Below are 19704 nucleotides of genomic sequence, written 5' to 3' on the forward strand. Positions count from 1 at the left end.
TTTGGACTTTTCCCAAATTTCTTCCACCATTTGTAAAAAAAAAAAAAAGAGCCACCGGCCACATTTGGCAGGCATATGCACCCCATATGTATGCCTATGAATGAATGTATGGATCATGTGGACAAAAGTACCGGGTCAGGAAGTGGAAAGTTCATTCTGCATCCGTGATGTTGCCTCGCCATCTCACCTCCCTCCAAGTTCTTCCACACCAAACCTATCCAAGCCTGTGGTCTTTAGACAAAGTTGAATGGGTGCAACGGCCTCTTGTGGGCCTGGCTTCAGCCACCTTTTGGAGGAGACCCGAATAGTAGTACCTTCCGTCTGTTCTGTCCATCGCCGCATCGGAATGTCTCTGGGGGGCGGGGCTGTGTGAGCAGGAGGAGGGGTGAAGCTCCCAATAATAGAAAAAACAGACACGAGTGGGAGGCTTGGGATGAAGGTGATAAGGATGGAGGAAAAATGATGGGAGGAGAGAAGGAAAGGAGGATGGGGGAGGGGGCGTGAGACAAGACCAGAAGGCTCTTCGGGATCCTGAGGTTTAATTTTGGTCTTCTGCTTCAGCCTGACTGAAGACGTCACCACTGACAACACACACACATGCATGGATGCCACGCAAGGGAGTCAAACCGCGACCGAGGGGTCAGCCTGATACACATCTGGTATTTCCTGTTTCCTGTCTCGCGCACACACATTTACACAGGTACTATCTTCCGTCTAAAGAGCAGGAGGGGGTGGGGCAACGTCACATGATGGTGAAGGTATGGTTGATTGTCACTGACAGGACAAACTTTCCACATGCACGCTCGTTTGAGAGCGACGATTGGGGGGGAGGGCATATGGTTTTCATAACCCCCCCAGCAGCCTTTTTACACTTACACACTTCTAGAGGCAGCCCCCCCTTCCAAAAACACAATTCTTTTTCCTCTACGTAGCAGCCCCCCTCCTCCTCAAGTCCCCCTACCCCCCACACCCCCCAAACGTCTCCTCCAGTCTCTTTGCGAGCTCAGCAGAGTGGAGACGCCGCTGCCAGGATGAAACCTTCTCCTTGTCTATGAACTTTAATTTTTGGCTCCACAGAAGCTGAACTGCTGAACTGGTGATTGGACCTGCCTGGACCACTTCTGGACTACTTTTACAGCGTCTCCTGTTCATCAACTGACGTGTCGTGAGTTTTCAGAATGCGGACAGGAGGTTGCCCTAGTTTGAGGAGTCGATGTGCCCTGTGGTTGCTGCTCTGTCTGGCAACCCGAGGTTGGGGTCAGAGGTCAGCAGGACAGGAGAGCGAGGGGTCGGTAACAGGCGCTCGGCTGGAGGAGAAAGACGCGCTGTGCCATGGGCGTGGATGCTACGCCGTCTTCCTGCAGAGAAGGACCTTCAGGGAGGCGGGGCGCAGCTGTCGAGAGCGTGGCGGCACACTGGCAACGGCACATGACCAAGAGGCCGCCGACGCCGTGCACCGCCTGCTGGCGGGCCTGGAGCCTCAAGGGAGCAGAGTGCGCCTTCGTCTCTGGATCGGGCTGCACAGGGCGCCACGCCAGTGTTCCACCACTCGACCGCTCCGAGGATTCGTCTGGGTCACAGGTCACACTTTGCTCACATGGATGCTCACTCGCATTTGATTGGCTGTCTCACCCTGATGGGGAATGCTATGATAAGTTATAAGCTGTTATTGGCTGTGCTGCAATGCTACACTATGCAATACTGTTCTATGAACAATGTACACTTTGAAAAGCCGGCAGCGGTAGTAAAGTACGTGGACGACCATGTGGGGGCGTGGCACACAGAATGGTTATCACGTTAACCTCAAAGCTAGGTCAGTCATGACTAAAAAGTTGCATGCTGTCTTCTGCTGACCTCTAGTGGTTTAAGCAAGAAATGGCACACTGAGACCAGTGCACCAGTTTTACATCTTAAACGTCGTTTGGCTTTGTCCGCAGCAAAACGTTTTTTTCCTTCGTTTTTCAAAACGATATCTGTCCAGAAACACTAAAACAACTCAAAATGATGTAGTATGGCGCTGTATCATCCTACCATAATAGTAGACATGGAGCACATGCTGACCCTATCTGTGGTAGAAATTTCATAACACACCGATAGACCGATAGACAAACAATGGACTTGGCAACATGAGTAAAAAAGTCGAAATGTCCACATCAATCACGTCGTTCTAGCACAAAGCTGTGGAGAGACAAGGTTTGAGTCGTCATCATCCTAGCACAGAGAAGCCGTGATTCGCCGAAAACGTTTCCGTGTGGACAAAGCTGGTGTCTTGTTGAAGTCAGCAGATTGGCCTTGATCTTTAACTTTGTTTTTCTGTCTCCCCGAACCCCACCACAGGCGACCAGGAGGGCCACTTCACCAACTGGCTCCGCGAGGACACACCCGGGACATGCGCAGCCCCTCGTTGTGTAGCCATGACCGTGCACACCTCGGAGAGCGCGCGTGAGAGTGTGGACAACTTCAAGTGGTTGGACGGCTCATGCGGCCTGGCACTGGATGGCTTTGTGTGTCAGTACGCCTACAGAGGAATGTGCCAGCCCCTGGAGGATGAAGGTCAAGGCCCGGCTGTCTACTCCACACCATTCCACCTTATCAGCCGCGTGCTCACACACGTTCCCTACGGTTCTGTGGCCGCTGTGCCATGTCCGCCTAGTCTGACCGACCCTGATGCCCCCGCCGAGCAGACAGTACTTTGCATGGAAAGAGATGACGGGTCGGTGGGCTGGTCCCGGGACGCGCCGCTCTGCGGTGCCGACATAGCACCACCCACCCAGGACTGGTGCAGTGGGGACCACGGGTGCGAGCAGCACTGCCAGAACACAGACTCGGACTATTACTGCTACTGTTCCGAAGGCTACACGCTAGCAGAGGACGGCTACAGCTGTGAGACGGATCCCTTGGACCCGACAGACCGTCCTGAGTTGTCCTTGGACTCTGCTGGGCCCAGCGAGCCACCCCGCCTCAAGGTGGCATGCATGGCCATGGGCTGCGAACACGACTGCGTGGAGACATCTCGGGGGGTCCGCTGCACGTGTCCTCCAGGGTACCAAATAGGTCCGGATGGGCGCAGGTGTTCCGACGTGGACGAATGCCGGCAGGGACCGTGCACGCAGGCGTGCGTCAATGCACCCGGCACCTTCCACTGCGCATGTTACGCCGGGTACCAGCCAGATGAGGAGGGTGAGTGCGTGGACGTGGACGAGTGCGAACACGAGGGCCACTGTGAGGGCACCTGTGAGAACACGGAAGGTTCCTTCAAGTGTACATGTCACCATGGTTACCAGATGTCTGGCAGCAGAATGTGTGAGGACGTGGACGAATGCGTGGGGGCGTCGCCCTGCCAGCAGCAATGTCTCAACTACGTCGGCGGGTACCAGTGCTTCTGTGATGATGGTTATGAGCTGCAGGCAGACGGACTTACTTGCCTGCCGACATCTGATGACGAAGAATACTCCACTCTGACCCCTGACCCCACAGACTCCACCCACATGCTAGACTTGGACAACGATGGCCTGCGCACCACTAAGCCCAAATTTGACAGCAACTTTGACGTGGAATGGCTGACGGATGCCCCCAAAGAGTCCAACAACCACCTGAACCAATGGGATGTGCCAAGGAGATACCAGACCGAGCCGTCACCCACACGAGAGGAGAGCAACAGCAACCAAGTTCACCCCGAGACCGGAGGTCAAGAAGGCGACAGACAAGCGCCCACCGGAGCTGAAGGAGCCGGGGCAAGCGAAGGCAAGCGTAAGCACGACAAGAGCTGGCTGCTGGTGGCGCTGTTGGTACCGCTTTGTGTCTTCTTGGTGGTCATGCTAGCACTGGGCATTGTCTACTGCACCAGCTGCGCCGTGGACAAGAGCCTCCGCCTGTCGGACTGCTGCCGCTGGATCCTCCCCACGTCGCCCCCCGACCACATCCGGCCCAAAGCACGAGCATGACGCTGAAAGGAAAAGAGTCCCCACATCGCGTGACTTGCTAGCTTGTCCACCACTCAGCGTACTCCTGTCTGTCACACAACTTCTGTAAATAAATCATCTCCATTCCACTTTCAATAAAAGAAAAAAGTCAATAAACACTGACTGGTCAAAAGCTTGCCTTCATTCGCATAAACATACTAAATGGACCCAAATGTGTGTTTTTCAAAGGTTTTTATTTAGTAATTGATAAATGCAACAATACTTGAATATGTAGCAATGTCAACTTTCCATTGTGTTATATACATTGTTTTATCAAATTTATTGTGCGGTAGTATTGTGTATAGTTTCTAGTGTTTCAAGATTTTGAGAGTTTTTGTGTCGAGAGAAAGTCGAGTGTTCACGGTTTTAGAGCCGTGAATTTTTCAATATTACCTGCCTTTGCTGCGTAGTTTCAACATCAACAAAAAATATCTTATATATCAGTATATGAATATAAACACATTAAACAGAGCTAGGTACTACAACCACGCGGTAAACGTTATGTACGTCGGTTGAGAACCGAAAACCAAGTGGGGATGTAGCTCAGTGGTAGAGCGCATGCTTCGCATGTATGAGGTCCCGGGTTCAATCCCCGGCATCTCCAACTTTTGGTGAGCTATGGACCACATTTATTTAAATTTACATGAGGAAAACACGTGGCAAAAATGGCGACCTATACATTTGGCGTAAAAATTTATCTGGTTCCACTGGGGCTCGAACCCAGGACCTTCTGCGTGTAAAGCAGACGTGATAACCGCTACGCTATGGAACCGCCTACTTGAACCGACCCTTTAAATTCCAATTTATATCAAAGATACAATATAGTCACCGCGTTATTTGCGTACTTTGTTAGTTGGTTGTTCCGCTAGATTCATTAAATTGACATTACCAGTCATTGGTAATCCAAGCAAAAACCTTGTGGTTCCACTGGGGCTCGAACCCAGGATCTTCTGCGTGTAAAGCAGACGTGATAACCGCTACACTATGGAACCTCCAAGAGACAAGTAGCCATATTGTAAATATTAACAAAAACTTGGTACGCTCAGGCCGGTGAGTAACGTCCATAATATCGATCCCAATATTTGGATCAATAAGAATCGACACCGAGCAGAGAACGCTCCTTTTGCTCCCCCTCGGTCTCCCTGAGAATGGCAGAAAGAAAGAGGGGCGCTGTTTGACTATATTTTTGGGCTAAAAACGAAACAAGTTGTATAATTTATAAGAAGGCTGTTAGACAAAAACTTCTATTGTGCTAATAAGGTATTTTATATTTACACATTATTTCATGGCGAATCACAAAAAGATCATAAAAAACAATTCCGATTTAAGTGCAAAATGTCTTGCCTACATTTTACAGTTAGAGTACAATATGGTTCCTGTCGCGTTGTTACAGCTTTTTTGCGATATTACTGTTCAATATCACTGTTACTGTTCAACATTACTGCTCCTTCCATATTTTTTAGACACTATAAATGATCGCTGTTTCATAGTAGACTATTATCTATTAGTCAAAATATATAGAAGGAAAAGTGGTTATGTAGTGTTCGGGTCACTAGGCGGCAGTAATGACACAAAACATTGAGACATTAGCCCAAAAGTCGCCTTAACACTGTATGAAGTCAGTAATGGCACGTCTGACTTAATGCTCTGCATTAGTCCAACTGTGTTCCTAATGTATTTTTATCACACAGCGTCCTTCTTAGCATCCTTAGCTTGTGAACAAAATGGAAGCCAGAACCGTAAATCAACTGCGTTGCCTGTCTACGATGTCATCAGCGGTTGGCTCTCAAAAAATGTAACACACAACACATTTTAAAAGTTTTACAATTATAGTTTTATGTTTAATGTTCCAATCGACTATGACTTCGTGGTTGATGGCATTCCTGATGGCACACCTTTCACGTTTTTCCAAAGGGCCAAAACATTTGAATGACTTGGATGTCCATTGCATTGTTGTTTATTAATGCTGACATTAATACTGATGCAGACCCATAACACTGACAAGATGTCCTCTTAGACGTCGCCCTCGTGGCTAGGATCCACCACCAAAACTTTACACTCCCTCTTGGCAATCTTGTCCAATGATAGTAGGCTTTTGTCCTGCGGTGGCAAGTACAGTGGCCGACCCACAGGAGAGCCCACAGGAGGTGTGATGGCACGCCGCTCCATGGCGCTGCCCGTCCTGTGGAGTGCGTGCACACACAAGTGAGAAACAATGAAATATGGACGGGCAAAAAGATCATGGAGGGTCTTGGGCACACCTCATGATGTGGGAGCGAGACGGCTGCTGGTGGGAGAAGGACTGGGATCGACCCAAACTGGCCTGGTGACGGTCCAGCAGGTCTCGGACTGCCGGACTGGATGGACTGTTTTTACCTGATTGGCGGTGGGAGAAGGCGTGAGGCCATGTTTGAACTGAACCACAACTTCATCTCGAAGCATCACCACGTTTGGTTCTTACGTGAGAGCGGCCTGGCGTCAGGCGGCGGGTTAGCAACAGATGCGGTGAACTGGAGTTTGAGCTTCATGTGCTGACTCAGCTGAGGAGATAGAAGACCTTGTGAGCACAGGACCACTACTCTCCCTAAAGGTGCTATCCGGTACCTCATACAGTCCTGGTCTGAGGATCTGGAAGGCCACACTGAAGGACAGGGTGCTTCCTTTGCGACAGTGGCCCAGGTTACTGAAGGGAGTGTGGCAGACAACCGCTGCCAGCGTGGCGTCCTCGCTCTGACCACGACCTAAAATGATAATGACTTGCTTTGAGAATGGTCACCCCATTGGTAAGATTAAGATATGCCTTAAGATTAAGATATGCCTTTATTCGTCCCTCAGTGGGGAAATTTGTATCACACAAGTATGTGATCATCAGAGGCATGGTGGTGGGCAAGCCCAAACTGACCTTCTGGAGTCCACACAAGTCGCACCGACAGGAAGTCCTGCAGGTTGTTGAGCAGTACGTATTTGACTTTAAAGTGCTCCTTGACCTTGACGGTGCTCGGACAACTAGCCGTCATCACAAACCTTGGGCGGTCCAGACGGACACTAGGCAACCTGGGGGTGGGGAGGTCCAGGTTGAGAGTGGTGTAACGTGTCACAGGATGGGAGAAGCGGGCTACTGAGCTCCCACCTGTAGTGAGTGTAGATACAGTTGGTGAATGGCATCTTGGGAGTCGACCACTGCAGCACAGCTACGAGAGGAACCTCCATCCCCTGAAAAGAAGCACACTCTACATCAAGGTTGCCTTCTAGCGTCACCATCAGGTGACACATCATGCCACAGGACTGCGATGGAGTTGTTCACCTGATAACACAAAGTCAACGTGGGTGCCAACGCACCTCATTGGACTCATCCTGAGGCATGTCGTTCAAGTGCAGCTGGAACAGGAAGTCATGCTCCTCCAAGGCACCGAGCATGCTAGGAAGGCAGCAAGCCACACTGTCGACCTTGCAGAAAGACGCCATGCCCACCTCACCAGAATGGTGGCTGAACAGGCGGTGCATGGTCTCATTCATGTGATGACGAGATATCACGTGTCGGTCACATGTCCTATACGTACCACACATTGTCTACCAGTAGCACAGAGCCGTCGGGCATCATTGGTAGGTACGAGGCGTTGAGGTCCGGTAGAATACGAACATCCCGCACACTCACCTCCTCCTGTGATGAATTGTTGAGCACTGAAAGAGGACGAGATGAAGAGACACACTTCCTTTGTTGACTGTGGCCTCGTATCAGCTGACATGTTAGCATGCTAGCTACCTTTGAGGACAGCCAGATGGCGCCCTGAGACACTCATCAGCTTGCAGCGGATGGCGGGTGGCGGCAGGACAGTGAGGGTTGTGCTCACTGAGGACCAGAGTTGAGGTAGTTAGGCCTGTGTGTGTGTGTGTGTGTGTGTGTTTGTGTGTGTGTGTCAAACCTTGAGCCTTGAAAGTGTTCAGGTCGTGTCTGAAGGTGTGTGATGGGTCCCGTTGCTGCAGGACACTCAGGTAGCCTAACTCCTGCACCTCCACTTGCTCCGCCTCCTTCTTCCACACCGTGACCATCACCTGACAGCAAACACACACACACACACACACACACACACACTTGACTAGACCACAAGTGTTTGGTGACACTGAAAAGCTGCAGGTCATGTATTCGATGAATCAGAACTAGAACTAGATCCAGTTTACACGAATGTGCCCCATAAGCTGCATTCAAGAGGACCATAAAACTAGCAGTGATGTAGTATTTCATGTAGTACCTTGACTTTGACGGTGCTGACGGGGAGTTTGTCTAAGGAGACCGTGAGCGGGAAGATGACTTCATCTGCCAGAACTACTGGGTCGTCCAGAGGAGACTGGCATGGACGACAAATGCAGAGATGTTGAGTCAAAGTCACTTTACACAAAGCCGAGCATCCAGGTGGTTTCGGGCCTACCTGAAGTGGCACCCTGCGGAAGTCCCTCGCCGCAGAGCCGCATGAGTTGTGTATCAGCAAAGGCTTGCAGTCTCGGAAGGGCCGACAACGCGAGTCCATCCTGCTCCCCAGCGCCGCGATGGCCGCCTCAGCCGCCGCAATGTAGTCCTCCTCACCCTCATCCGCACCCTCGTCCCCACTGCTGGCGTAGTCGTGGTAGTGCTGGTTGGCCCGATGGCGGCTGCTCTCACCTGGACTCACGCTGGCCACGGCACACAACGATCCAGCCAGCTCTCTCCAGGCCCGACTGCTGGACGACTCGGTCCCGAAACCTGCTGACGGAGTGTCTCCTGCTGGAAGAGGGTTGTCCCATCATCCGGTCCACTCGAGTCCAGGTTGGTCTAATGATTTAACCAGGTGTACCTGGTGTAGTTTAATGCTGCTGATTGGCTCTTTCTACATTACAGGAGGTCTATGACGCAGTTTATGACGTTTTGTGACAATATTGCATGTTACGTTATTTAATGTTATATTATGAACGATCCACTCCCATAAGTTACATAAAAATGTAATTTCCATAAATACGAGTCGCTCAAGAAGTAATCGGAAGAATACACAGTCGCAACACAGACAGGCCGAACCGTGACAATTTAGCAATAATTTTGGTATAACTTACACTTCATTTTCCACTTTTAACACATCGTAGCAACGCAACTCCTTTGTAAACCGAGGACCACTTGTACTTCATAACATTTAATCATTGATCAATTTTAATGGTGATGACATAAATCCATGATCAAAGTTGAGGCGTTGATTTAGTTTATATGATAATAAGTACACATAATAATTATAATGAAGTAGCTCAATAAGCTAACCCCAATATTACAAACGCCTCAAACTGATCATTATTATCTTTGTTATTAGCTTGTGCACCAAATGAAGGGACCACATTGAGATATGTTGTCTGTTGACAGTCGGCAAACGGCGCTCCCCCCAAAAACCAACCCCACCCCCTCCATCCTTACCGTGGCCCTGCTCGGTCGGCGTCGCCCTTGCGTCCCTGCATCGCAGCACCAGGAGGAAGCGGACCGTCTCCCCCAGATAGAGGTGGCTCCGACGGGGAAGTGTTCGGTACCGGGCCGGGTCGGACAGGTCCGTGATGGGAACTGCCGGAAAATACATGAAATACTCGCACTGAGACTCCATCATCTGCACCATGGCGACGGGCGGAAGATGAGGCGGAGGAGGGACTGAAGCTCAGGACCAAAGCGAGAACAATGCGCGCTTCACGACTTCCGCTTTCAAAATAAAAGGCTGACGTGCTGAAGTGTGCGCCTGAGTGAGGTGGGAGTGATGCGGAAACACGAAGATGTTTTACGAAGGCAAAACACTTAAATTGTCCTAAAATCGTCCCTACACAGCGTTGTGCTTGAACACATTGACACATCATTTATGCTTGACACGTTGTATAGGAAGCATTTTGGAGGGCTGTCATGTGACAGTCACATGACTATCCCAGGATGGCTGACCCAAAATGGCAGTGTCAGGTAAGCTAACTCAGTTCCAAAAAGCTTATTGTCATTTAAGCTAATATTAAAGCTATTTGTCAATTTTAATGCTTGAATAGAGTGTATTTTGTTTCTCTTCAATTCATTAATATCAAACAAACTGGGAAAATACGCTTTTAGCTTTATAATTGTTGTGGAAAGCCCAAAGTGATGTATTTGTCAGAATACTAAAAATGCTAATTAGCCACTCGATGCATTTTACTTTTCCAATTATTTAGAATGAATTTATGTTGTTTGGTTTAATTCAAACTACATTTCCACGTCTGATTGCGATGCCGTAACAGAACATACTGAATTATTACTCAATTATTAGCATGCTAATGATAAAAATACCAATGCCAACCCAGCACTGATTCCAACCTTCATCAGTGTTGGGTTGGACTCCGCCAGGGCTGCCCTTTGTCACCCATTCTGTTCATTGCTTGTAAGGACAGTATTTCTCGGCGCAAGGTTGCAGTTTGGTGGTCTCTGATTTTTACAGATGATGTAGCCCTGTTGGCTTCCTTGAGCCACTGGATCGATTCACAGCTGAGTGTCTGTGCATTCTATTGTGATAAAACGAGCTAATATGAGCGAGCTAACAACAGACGTCATGGGAAATGCCTATTTTGACGCTAAAGTAAAGTGGTCCATTTACATAACGGACTTGTATATTAACCAAGCTACAGCGATATTGTTATTGTAGCAGTTAGCGTCAAAAACTATTATCTATTATCTATTTATCTCACCTCACAGATGGACGAGTGGATAGCTAGCTCTCGATTTTGCTACAAAAACTCATCAAGATGCTCGTTTGCTGTCTGCATTTTTTACCTGAGGACTGGAGCACACGTCTTGTGCTGGAAGACACAGCCATCCCAAGGAGAGCGGACATGGTAAGTGCTGTCGCTGTATCTATGCTGCTGTTGTTGATGGAACTAGCATAATGTGTATAAATGCACTGAGGATTGTCATCCTATTGGAGTCCTATTGGAGTATTTTGCAAATGTGTCATCGGTGGTGGATGTGAGATGAGTTTTGTTGTATTAATAAACTTGCCAAAATAATGGTGATGCAAGCTAAAATCGACATCAGATTGTCTTTCATACACAACAGACACAAAGAAGACACTTTGAAGAACACTGTTTCCCCTTTATTCCATCTGTTTGCAACATAATATATGTATAACTATTTTACATTGATATTGTTTTATGTTTGTGTCCCGTTGACATGGAAGCAACGTGAAGAAGAAAGCGAGTATCTTAGATGTGAATAAAGTATTTCGGTGTTATCTCAGTAATGAACTTTGTCTTGATGACATCAGTGTTTGTATCGTCTCCCTTCTTGTTTTTCCTCGTGTTAATGTGACAACGATGTCGCTTTGTCCCCTAAAGGCTCATTTAGCCACATTAATTATTCAAAATGTTTTCACCAAATATCGGCTTGATTAATGAGGCCTGTGGGTATTTACTCACGTATGTGTCTCTGGGGACAAACTATGACAAGTTGAACAAGACAAAACAAAAAACATTTGTGTTCTTGTTTATTCATTCACAATGATTAAAGATGGCCATTGAGGAGCTAACTAGCCAGATCTAATTGGTCCAATTAGAGTAAGAGCCTGAGATGAACTGCACATACAGTGGTGATTTCTTATTTTTTGGTTTGTCACGCTTAAATATTTCAGATCATAAAAAAAAATCAAAATTGACATGGCCCTGTGTAAAAATGTGACCCTCCCCCTTAAAAAATCATTTAATTTAAGATCAATTGAGATCTACCAGTCTAGAAAAGGTTATAAAGTCATTTCTAAAGCTTTGGGACTCCAGCAAACCACAGTGAGAGCTATTATCAACAAATGGCCAGCCAACCAAAATGACCCCAGGAGCACAGCAACGACGATCCAAACAACTGCAGGCCCCATTGCCTCAGTTAAGGTCAGTGGTTTTGGTGTTTTTCAATCACAAGAAAAACACTGGGAAAAAACGGCCTGCATGATGGAGTTCCAAGACCAAAACCACTGCTGACCAAAAAGAACATTAGGCTCTCAAAACATCTTGATGATCCCCAAGACCTTTGGGAAAATACTCTTTGGTCTGATGAGACAAAGTTGGCATAAAAGTAATGCCGCATTTCAGAAAAAGAACATCATACCAACAGTAAAATATGGTGGTGATAGTGTGATGGTCTGGGGCTATTTTGCTGTTTCAGGGCCTGGAAGACTTGCTGCGATAAATGGAACCATGAATTCTGCCATCCGCCAAAAAATCCTGAAGGAGAATGTCCGGCCATCTGTTGGTGACCTGAAGCTGAAACCAACTTGGGTTCTGCAGCAGGACAATGATCCAAAACACACCAGCAAGTCCACCTCTGGATGGCTGAAGAAAAACCAAATGAAGACTTTGGAGTGGCCTAGTCAAAGTCCTGACCTGAATCCTATTGAGATGCTGTGGCATGACCTTCAAATGTGCTTCATGCTGGAAAAGCCTCCAATGTGGCTGAATGAACAATTCTACAAGACGAGTGGGCCAAAATTCCTCCACAGCGCTGTAAGAGACTCATTGCAAGATATTATTGCTGCTAAAGGTGGTCCAACCAGTTATTAGCTTTAGGGGGCAATCACGTTTTCACACAGGGCCATGTAGTTTTAGATTTTTTTTTTCTCCCTCAATGACAAAAAAATCCTTTGAAAACTTAATTCTATGTTCAGTTGTGTGAACATTGACTAATATTTAAATGTGATGATCTGACTAACATTTTGACGCCATTTATGTTCCAAAAATGATACACCACGGCTACACTAGACTGCCCAATTAGGTCCAGTCCACTTCAACATAAGAAAAACTAAATCCTGATATGCAGGAGGATAATAATATCTGAAGGTGAGGTGCCAATAAACACTGAAGACGATATAGTATATGAATATACTTGTTTTTGTGTAATGGTGCATTTCTGTTGTACTTGAAGCCCTCCAGCCTGATGATGGGGGAGGTATGTTGGGGGCGGGATCGTAAGGTGACCTGTTGAAAGTCACATGACATCGCTCAGGGCTGAGGAGTTTAAGACAGCGGGAAGTGTGCTGCTGCTCCTGGACATTTAGGGTTCCATGTTGTCTTTGTGTGTCTTCCATGTTAAGACAAGCTTTGTCCCAGTCCAACGCGACGCTTTTGGGCTTGGTGGAGCGAGCGTTGTCGTGTAGCATTGCCTCCCTCACCTTTTTGGTATTTCTCTTCATCAATGGGATGATGATGTTCACCTTGAGAAGTAAACCTGTGTTTCGGGAGACGTCTCGCTACATCCTGCTGTTTCACCTCCTCCTGGCAGACACGATGCAGATGGCGATCACCCAGTTGTTGTATCTCATGCACTTGTGTCGGATCATCATCACATACCCTCAGTGCGGCGTACTGATCATGCTGGCCAACCTGACCAATGATATCTCTCCTCTGGTGCTGGTGGTGATGGCGCTGGAGAGATATGTGGCTGTGTGCCACCCTCTCAGACACGCCTCCATCATCACCGCCAGGAACACGGGGACTGTCGTGCTCGCCGTTTGGATCTTTTCTTTACTTAATGTTCTCACTCGAGTGCTTTTGCTGTTAAACTTCCCTTTTGATGAGCTGGAAACTCTGCAAATGCATGAACAGTGTGGCAGCACCAGCATGTTGCTGCTGCCGGTGTCTGATCTTTACAGAACAGCCTCCACAAGTTTTCTGTCCACCTTGGCGAGCTTGACCATTGTTTTTAGCTACATCGGAGTGATGGTGGCCGCCAGGTCGTCGTCCACGGACAAGGAGTCGACCCATAAAGCTCAGAAGACGCTGCTGCTGCACCTTGTACAGCTGGGCCTCACCTTCTTGTCAGGCATCAACACGACTGTCCTCATGTTTTTGTATAGGGTTACTTCCTGGGTTACCTTTATACGAATACAGTCCTTCATGTTTGTGGTTTTTTTTTTAACACCCAGATGTATGGGTTCTCTCATCTACGGGCTGAGAGATCAGACGATCAGGGCCGTGCTCGCATACTATCTCTACTATCTCTGCTGTCCGCTCAAAGTGGCAGCCGCTCCTGTCAAAGCCATGCTTGTGTCCTGAGGCAACCTTTCTGGACCAATGACGTGCAGTCAGGGGAGCTTCACCAGTCATGATGGGGGGGATAATGACAAGATAATATCAAATATTGATATCTGTCCATTTAACTGTGTTTGAAATGTATTTTCCGTATGAAAATGGGGCCTTTCAGTTGTGTTTGTCCTTTTTTTTCCCAGCACGTCCTCAATAATACAATTTTGCATACTCATTTATTATACGCTGACTTTATATAAACCATGTCATGTCCTTCATGTAAGTGTGACATCGTTATTCTTGCTAATCGGACAATAGAATACGTAGAAATGTCACACAGGAGGCACTTACAGTACCAGTGCATCCTGAAGGGTCCAGTGTGTGTGAGCTGCAAGGTGCATGTCACCGCCGTTCTTCCACATGGGAAAAGCCAGCATTTTTTTTTTACAGTAGAAGCTCTAGTTAGAAGAAAGTCAGATACACTCAAGATATTTTTATGCTCTTTTGAGTAAGTGCCTCACATGATAGGATAGACCGTGTCAACAGCACCAGCAACTTACTTTCACTTCGTAGGCAACATTCTTGGCAATTGTGTCACTTGTCACACGAACTGCATTCATTTATTGATGGCATGCAAATATTATTCTCATGTAAAGGTTATTGTAATAACGTAATATCGTGAAGTCTGTACCTGTTGTTTTGACTTGGGGGGAAAAAATGTCACCCATATTCTATTAAGAGCTTGCTTTTTTGCATGATAATAAAATTATGTTTTCATTCAAAGTAGTTGGCCCGAATATGTCAAAAAATCCATCCATCCATTTTCTATACCGCTTATCCTCACGAGGGTCGCATGCTGGAGCCTATCTGAGCTTATTTTAAAAAATGATTAATGAAATTACGTGACTCATGTAAATATACATTTAAACACAATGGATAAAATTGCACAATTTCACCTTTCACATTTGAAGGGATACCAGTACCTGGGAAGTTATTTATTTCGTTTCAGCTGCAGGAAGGAATTTCTGCAGGAATTTCTCCATCACACACTTTGGATTTCTCATCCTGTCACTAATAGATCTGTTTACTGCAGGGAATGTGTGTTGGTAGGGGGTGGGAGACTTTGTTCCTCGTGGAGGACAGTTTGACTGTCATCCTCTGCTCGCCCACCTCCTCTACCTGTTCCGACTCCGGGACAGAGCTGGCCTTCTTAATCGGCTTCCTAAGCAGCCTCTTCCTGTCAGTTGCTATGATGCTTCTCCCACAGGCCACACCATAGATGGCAGAGGTCATAAAAGGTCTTCAGGACTCCTAAAGACCTCAGCCTCCTGAGCAGATACAGTCGGTTCTGACCTTTTTTGTACGGTGCAGTAGTGTTTGTAGTCCAGTCCAGCTTATGGTTTAGATGAATACCCAGATACTTATATGTCACCATCTCAGTGTCCCTTCCCTGGATGTTCACTGGTGATGTGGATGCTTGGGGGTGCCGACCAAAGTCCCCAACCAGCTCCTTGAGGACTTTGATGGATATGTAGGAGACATTTAATTTAAAAAATACTGTTAAATAGTAGAATAAAGTTCAACTAAACTCCTGTGGCCTTTTTTCGGTAGCTCGCATGTTTGCCTGTATGTGTGTGTGTGATTCGGCAGCCACGAATCATGACACGAATCGAATCGTCATTAAAATGAATCACCACTATTAGAGAGAGAGATACAGAACGTACTCCTGGCTTTTGGGGCTAGGCGGGATGAAAATAGCATCCTTTACATGATTATTAAAAACAGATTTGAACAAATTGACGCAAATAAGTCAACCTAATGTATGTGTTTTTGTGTAAAATTGTGCATTTCTTTTGCCACTTCCTCTCCTTCAACCTGTTGATGACAGACGGGGCTGTTGGGGGTGTTTTTGCCAGGTACCTGATGAAAGCCACGTGACGTCACTTGGGAATAAGTAGGATTGTGGACGTATCAACAAGGTAAACGTATAAAGGCAGTATGCTTGCATCATTTAGGGTTCCATGTTGTCTTTGTGTGTCTTCCATGTTACGACAAGCTTTGTCGCAGTCCAACGTGACCCGGGTGGGTTTGGTGGAGCGAGCGTTGTCATCCAGCTTGACCTCCATCACCTGCTTGGTGTTCCTCTTCATCAATGGGATGATGATGTTCACCTTGAGAAGTAAACCTGTGTTTCGGGAGACGTCTCGCTACATCCTGCTGTTTAACCTCCTCCTGGCAGACACGATACAGATGGCAATCACCCAGGTGTTGTACCTCATACACATATGTCGGATCATCATAACTTATCCCGTTTGCGGCGTACTCACCATGCTGGTCCTCCTGACCAGTGATATTTCTCCTATGGTGCTGGTGGCGATGTCGCTGGAGAGATATGTGGCCGTGTGCCACCCTCTTAGACATGCCTCCATCGTAACCATCAGAAAAACAATGGTGGTTGTGCTTGCTGTTTGGATGTTTTCTTCCCTAAATGTTCTCACCAGAGTGCTTTTGCTGTTAAAGTTTCCTTTTGATGAGATGGAGAGTCTGCAAATGCCTAAACTGTGTGACAGCACCAGCCTGATTCTCACGCCTGTGTCCGATCATTACAATACCGCCTACACAGGTTTTCTGTTCACCTTGGCCGCCTTGGCCATTGTTTGCAGCTACATCGGTGTGACAATGGCAGCAAGGTTGGTGTTAAGGAGTCAAGGAGACAAGGAGTCAGCCCGAAAAGCTCAGAGGACGCTACTACTGCACCTGGTCCAGCTGGGCCTCATCCTCATGTCATTTATCCACGCCACTGTCATGATGGCTTTGTACAGGTTTACCTCCAGAATTGTCTTTTTACGAACTCAGGCATTTCTGTTTGTGTGTTTTTTCTTCATGCCCAGATGTATGGGTTCTCTCATTTATGGGCTGAGAGATCAGACAATCAGAGTTGTTCTCATGTGCTATATCTGCCGTACACTGAAAATGACAGTCGCTCCTGGCAAAGCTGAGCTTGTGACCTGAGAGCACCTGTCTTGAGACATATTGCTGTTCTTCACCGCCTTCAACTGTCCATGAGCAAGGACAGAGAGTGTTTACAGCACCAGCAACTTACTTTCATTTTGTATGCCAACATCCACATGTGCATTGTGTCATGTTAAACTGCATTCACTTATCAATTACACACAAACATTATCCTCATGTAAAATCGATTGTAATACCTGTATTTGTAATACAGGTATACAGGATTAATAGTAATTGTAATGCCAAAGAGGCCACCAGGCCACCATCTTGAATTTGTTTTGTAAATATGAATCACTAGCCTGGAGGGAAAGTGTCACAAAAGCTGTTAAGATGTTGTATTTTATGTGAAGGCTGACCTTATTGCATGATGATAAAATAATGTTGTCATTCAGAGTGGTTTGTCAAAAAACACTGCAAGCTAAACTGCTAGATTGAAGTATGCTACAGCATGTAAGTGTCCAGTTGGTGAGAAGGGTTGACGTCAAGGGCCTTTAATAAACTTTATCACTAATAGCAACTTCTATGATTTGTGTTCCTCGGTTGATCAACTTGAATTTGCTGCAAAAGGACAATTGTCACATGGGAAGCCTCGAAAAAAAGACAGCAACGGTGTGGCTTCGGGGTTACAAACCACCAAGCCATGACCTGTTAATGGTCCCAGGGTGGGGCCAAACTGGGCAGGGAAAAAACAGGAGCTGGACACTAGTGCCTATCGCGTCAGTGTTCCTAGGACCCACTGCTCACCCCCCGATGCAGCGGCGTCACCAACGTGACGTTTGTTCAGGTGTGTGCTCTTCCTGCCACTGCACAGCGAGATCCTTATTAAAAAATGAAACTTTTTACCTGCACTTGGTCCTACTCTCTGCATCCTGGGTTTGCATCGCAACGCCTACAAGCCTGATCATGACAGCACAGTACTCTCAAAATATGTGAATTCATCTTAAATTGTGCTTACAATGTGTAAAATTAAGAACATCCAAACATTCAATGACAAATTTGATGAAGGTCTTTAGTGTCAGTCGTGTCCTGATGACCTCAGTGTTTGTTTTGTCTCCTTTCTTGTTTTTCTCTGGTGTCCATGTGATAAACATGCTGCTGTGTCTCCTCACGGCTCATTTAGCCACATTAATTATTCAACATGTTTTCACCAAATAACGCCTTGATTAATGAGGCTTATGGGTGTTGACTCACACGAATTGGTCAAACTAAGAAGAGTAGGAGCCTTAGATGACTGACACTTATACACCATGCCTCCACAAGACTGTCCAATTAGGTCCAATCCAGTTCAAATCTTGAAAGACTAAACCCAATCCTAATATGGGCGAACCAAGATGATCATAGCGTCTATTACTGAAGGTGATGTGCTTGCTAAAGCAGATTCGAATAAAATGGTCATCCGAATAAACAGCAACGTAAATTATGGAGACAGTTTATGTCTTTGGTTAGCCTAAAGTATGTATTTTTGTGTGAAGTTGTGCATTTCTGTTGCCAGCTGTCCTTCAGCCTGATGATGAAAGGGTAGGGCTGTTGGGGGCGGGCGAGGTCGCAAGGTGTCCTGATGAGTGTTATATGACGTCACCTAGGGCTGAGTAGGAGTTTGGACGTATCAACATGGAGCAGGGAAACGTATAAAGAGAATGTGCAGTCGACTGCTGGTCTTGTAGGGCTTCATGTTGTCTTTGTGTTTCTTCCATGTTAAGACAAGGTTTGGTGCAGTACAACGTGACCCGGCTGGGTCTGGTGGAGCGAGTCTTGTCGTCCAGCTTTACCTCAGTTGCCTGCTTGGTGTTCCTCTTCATCAATGGGGTGATGATGTTCACCTTGAGAAGTAAACCTGTGTTTCGGGAGACGTCTCGCTACATCCTGCTGTTTCACCTCCTCCTGGCAGACACGATGCAGATGGCAATCAGCCAGGCGTTGTACCTCATGCACGCCTATCGGATCATCATCACATACCCCCAATGCGGTGTACTTGTCATGCTGGCCAACCTGACCAATGATATCTCTCCTCTGGTGCTGGTGGTGATGTCGCTGGAGAGATATGTGGCTGTGTGCCACCCTCTCAGACACGCCTCCATCATCACCGTCAGGAACACCGGGGCGGCAGTGCTCGCTGTTTGGATCTTTTCTTTACTACAGGTTCTCACTGTGGTGCTCTTATTGTTAAACTTCCCTTTTCATGAGCTGGAGAGTTTGCAAATGCCCGAGCAGTGTGGCAGCGCCAGCATGATTCTCCTGCCCGTGTCAGATCATTACCGAACAGCCTGCACGATTTCTCTGTTCACCCTGGCGAGCTTGGTCATTATTTGCAGCTACATCGGAGTGATGGTGGCAGCCAGGTCCGCGTCTACAGACAAGGAGTCAGCCCATAAAGCTCAGAAGACGCTGCTGCTACACCTGTTACAGCTGGGCCTCACTGTCTTGTCAGCCCTCTACAACACTACCTTAATGTTATTAGCCAGAGTTACTTCCTGGGTTACCTTTATACGAATGCAGTCCTTTATGTTTGTGTGTTTTTTCTTCATGCCCAGGTGTATGGGTTCTCTCATCTACGGGCTGAGAGATCAGACAATCAACGCCGTCCTCACATACTATTTCTGCTGTCCCCTCAAAGTGGCAGTTGCTCCTGTCAAAGTTGTGCTTGTGTCCTGAGAGCACCTTATATTGCTATTCTTTACTGCCCATTACTGTCCACATGCTTGGACCGACT

General features: G+C 47.1%; 5 protein-coding genes and 3 non-coding genes across 9 annotated transcripts; 5 read left to right on the forward strand and 3 right to left on the reverse strand.

Annotated features, from left to right (window-relative positions):
* The first annotated feature begins 1178 nt into the window (after positions 1–1178).
* LOC131138283 (complement component C1q receptor-like) lies at positions 1179–4036 on the forward strand. The gene is made up of 2 exons (XM_058087089.2): positions 1179–1581; positions 2338–4036. Exons 1-2 carry the CDS (start codon positions 1179–1181, stop codon positions 3942–3944), a joined length of 2010 nt encoding a protein of 669 aa, XP_057943072.2. The 3' UTR covers positions 3945–4036.
* A 458-nt stretch (positions 4037–4494) lies between these two features.
* On the forward strand, positions 4495–4566 carry trnaa-cgc (transfer RNA alanine (anticodon CGC)). The gene has a single exon. It is a non-coding gene; the product is annotated as a tRNA-Ala (tRNA).
* Positions 4567–4661: 95 nt separating this feature from the next.
* On the reverse strand, positions 4662–4734 carry trnav-uac (transfer RNA valine (anticodon UAC)). Its single transcript has one exon. It is a non-coding gene; the product is annotated as a tRNA-Val (tRNA).
* Positions 4735–4881: 147 nt separating this feature from the next.
* On the reverse strand, positions 4882–4954 carry trnav-uac (transfer RNA valine (anticodon UAC)). The gene has a single exon. It is a non-coding gene; the product is annotated as a tRNA-Val (tRNA).
* A 333-nt stretch (positions 4955–5287) lies between these two features.
* Positions 5288–9623, reverse strand: LOC131138426 (trafficking protein particle complex subunit 14-like). 2 transcript variants are annotated; one of them, XM_058087330.2, is made up of 13 exons: positions 9394–9623; positions 8390–8718; positions 8213–8308; positions 7886–8015; positions 7726–7812; positions 7523–7643; positions 7302–7449; positions 7093–7175; positions 6865–7016; positions 6567–6703; positions 6424–6502; positions 6224–6338; positions 5288–6144 (listed from the first exon to the last, which is right to left on the reverse strand). In XM_058087330.2, exons 1-13 carry the CDS (start codon positions 9584–9586, stop codon positions 5976–5978), a joined length of 1839 nt encoding a protein of 612 aa, XP_057943313.2. In that variant the 5' UTR covers positions 9587–9623; the 3' UTR covers positions 5288–5975. The 2 variants fall into 2 exon arrangements, with proteins under 2 accessions (XP_057943313.2, XP_057943312.2); XM_058087329.2 differs by having other exon boundaries at positions 8390–8721.
* A 3409-nt stretch (positions 9624–13032) lies between these two features.
* Positions 13033–14680, forward strand: LOC131138285 (odorant receptor 131-2-like). Its single transcript, XM_058087094.2, has one exon. It carries the CDS (start codon positions 13044–13046, stop codon positions 14010–14012), a length of 969 nt encoding a protein of 322 aa, XP_057943077.2. The 5' UTR covers positions 13033–13043; the 3' UTR covers positions 14013–14680.
* A 1444-nt stretch (positions 14681–16124) lies between these two features.
* Positions 16125–17582, forward strand: LOC131138287 (odorant receptor 131-2-like). The gene has a single exon (XM_058087096.2). The coding sequence runs from the start codon at positions 16140–16142 to the stop codon at positions 16992–16994; it is 855 nt and encodes a 284-aa protein (XP_057943079.2). The 5' UTR covers positions 16125–16139; the 3' UTR covers positions 16995–17582.
* A 1149-nt stretch (positions 17583–18731) lies between these two features.
* Positions 18732–19646, forward strand: LOC131138288 (odorant receptor 131-2-like). Its single transcript, XM_058087098.2, has one exon. It carries the CDS (start codon positions 18804–18806, stop codon positions 19644–19646), a length of 843 nt encoding a protein of 280 aa, XP_057943081.2. The 5' UTR covers positions 18732–18803.
* The last annotated feature ends 58 nt before the right edge of the window (positions 19647–19704 follow it).

Source organism: Doryrhamphus excisus, linkage group LG21 (assembly GCF_037039965.1).
Source record: "Doryrhamphus excisus strain RoL-2023G ecotype Guam linkage group LG21, RoL_Dexc_Guam_v1.1, whole genome shotgun sequence".
In the NCBI taxonomy this organism is placed as follows: domain Eukaryota; kingdom Metazoa; phylum Chordata; class Actinopteri; order Syngnathiformes; family Syngnathidae; genus Doryrhamphus; species Doryrhamphus excisus.

Coding starts and splice junctions, on each gene's coding strand:
- LOC131138283 (XM_058087089.2), top strand. CDS start 1,179: ATGCGGACAGGAGGTTGCCCTAGTTTGAGGAGTCGATGTGCCCTGTGG. Junction 1,582..2,337: donor AGGATTCGTCTGGGTCACAG/GTCACACTTTGC, acceptor ACCCCACCACAG/GCGACCAGGAGGGCCACTTC.
- LOC131138287 (XM_058087096.2), top strand. CDS start 16,140: ATGATGATGTTCACCTTGAGAAGTAAACCTGTGTTTCGGGAGACGTCT.
- LOC131138285 (XM_058087094.2), top strand. CDS start 13,044: ATGTTAAGACAAGCTTTGTCCCAGTCCAACGCGACGCTTTTGGGCTTG.
- LOC131138288 (XM_058087098.2), top strand. CDS start 18,804: ATGATGTTCACCTTGAGAAGTAAACCTGTGTTTCGGGAGACGTCTCGC.
- LOC131138426 (XM_058087329.2), bottom strand. CDS start 9,586: ATGGTGCAGATGATGGAGTCTCAGTGCGAGTATTTCATGTATTTTCCG. Junction 7,450..7,522: donor CTACTGGTAGACAATGTGTG/GTACGTATAGGA, acceptor CCGCCTGTTCAG/CCACCATTCTGGTGAGGTGG. Junction 6,145..6,223: donor TCTCGCTCCCACATCATGAG/GTGTGCCCAAGA, acceptor CGCACTCCACAG/GACGGGCAGCGCCATGGAGC.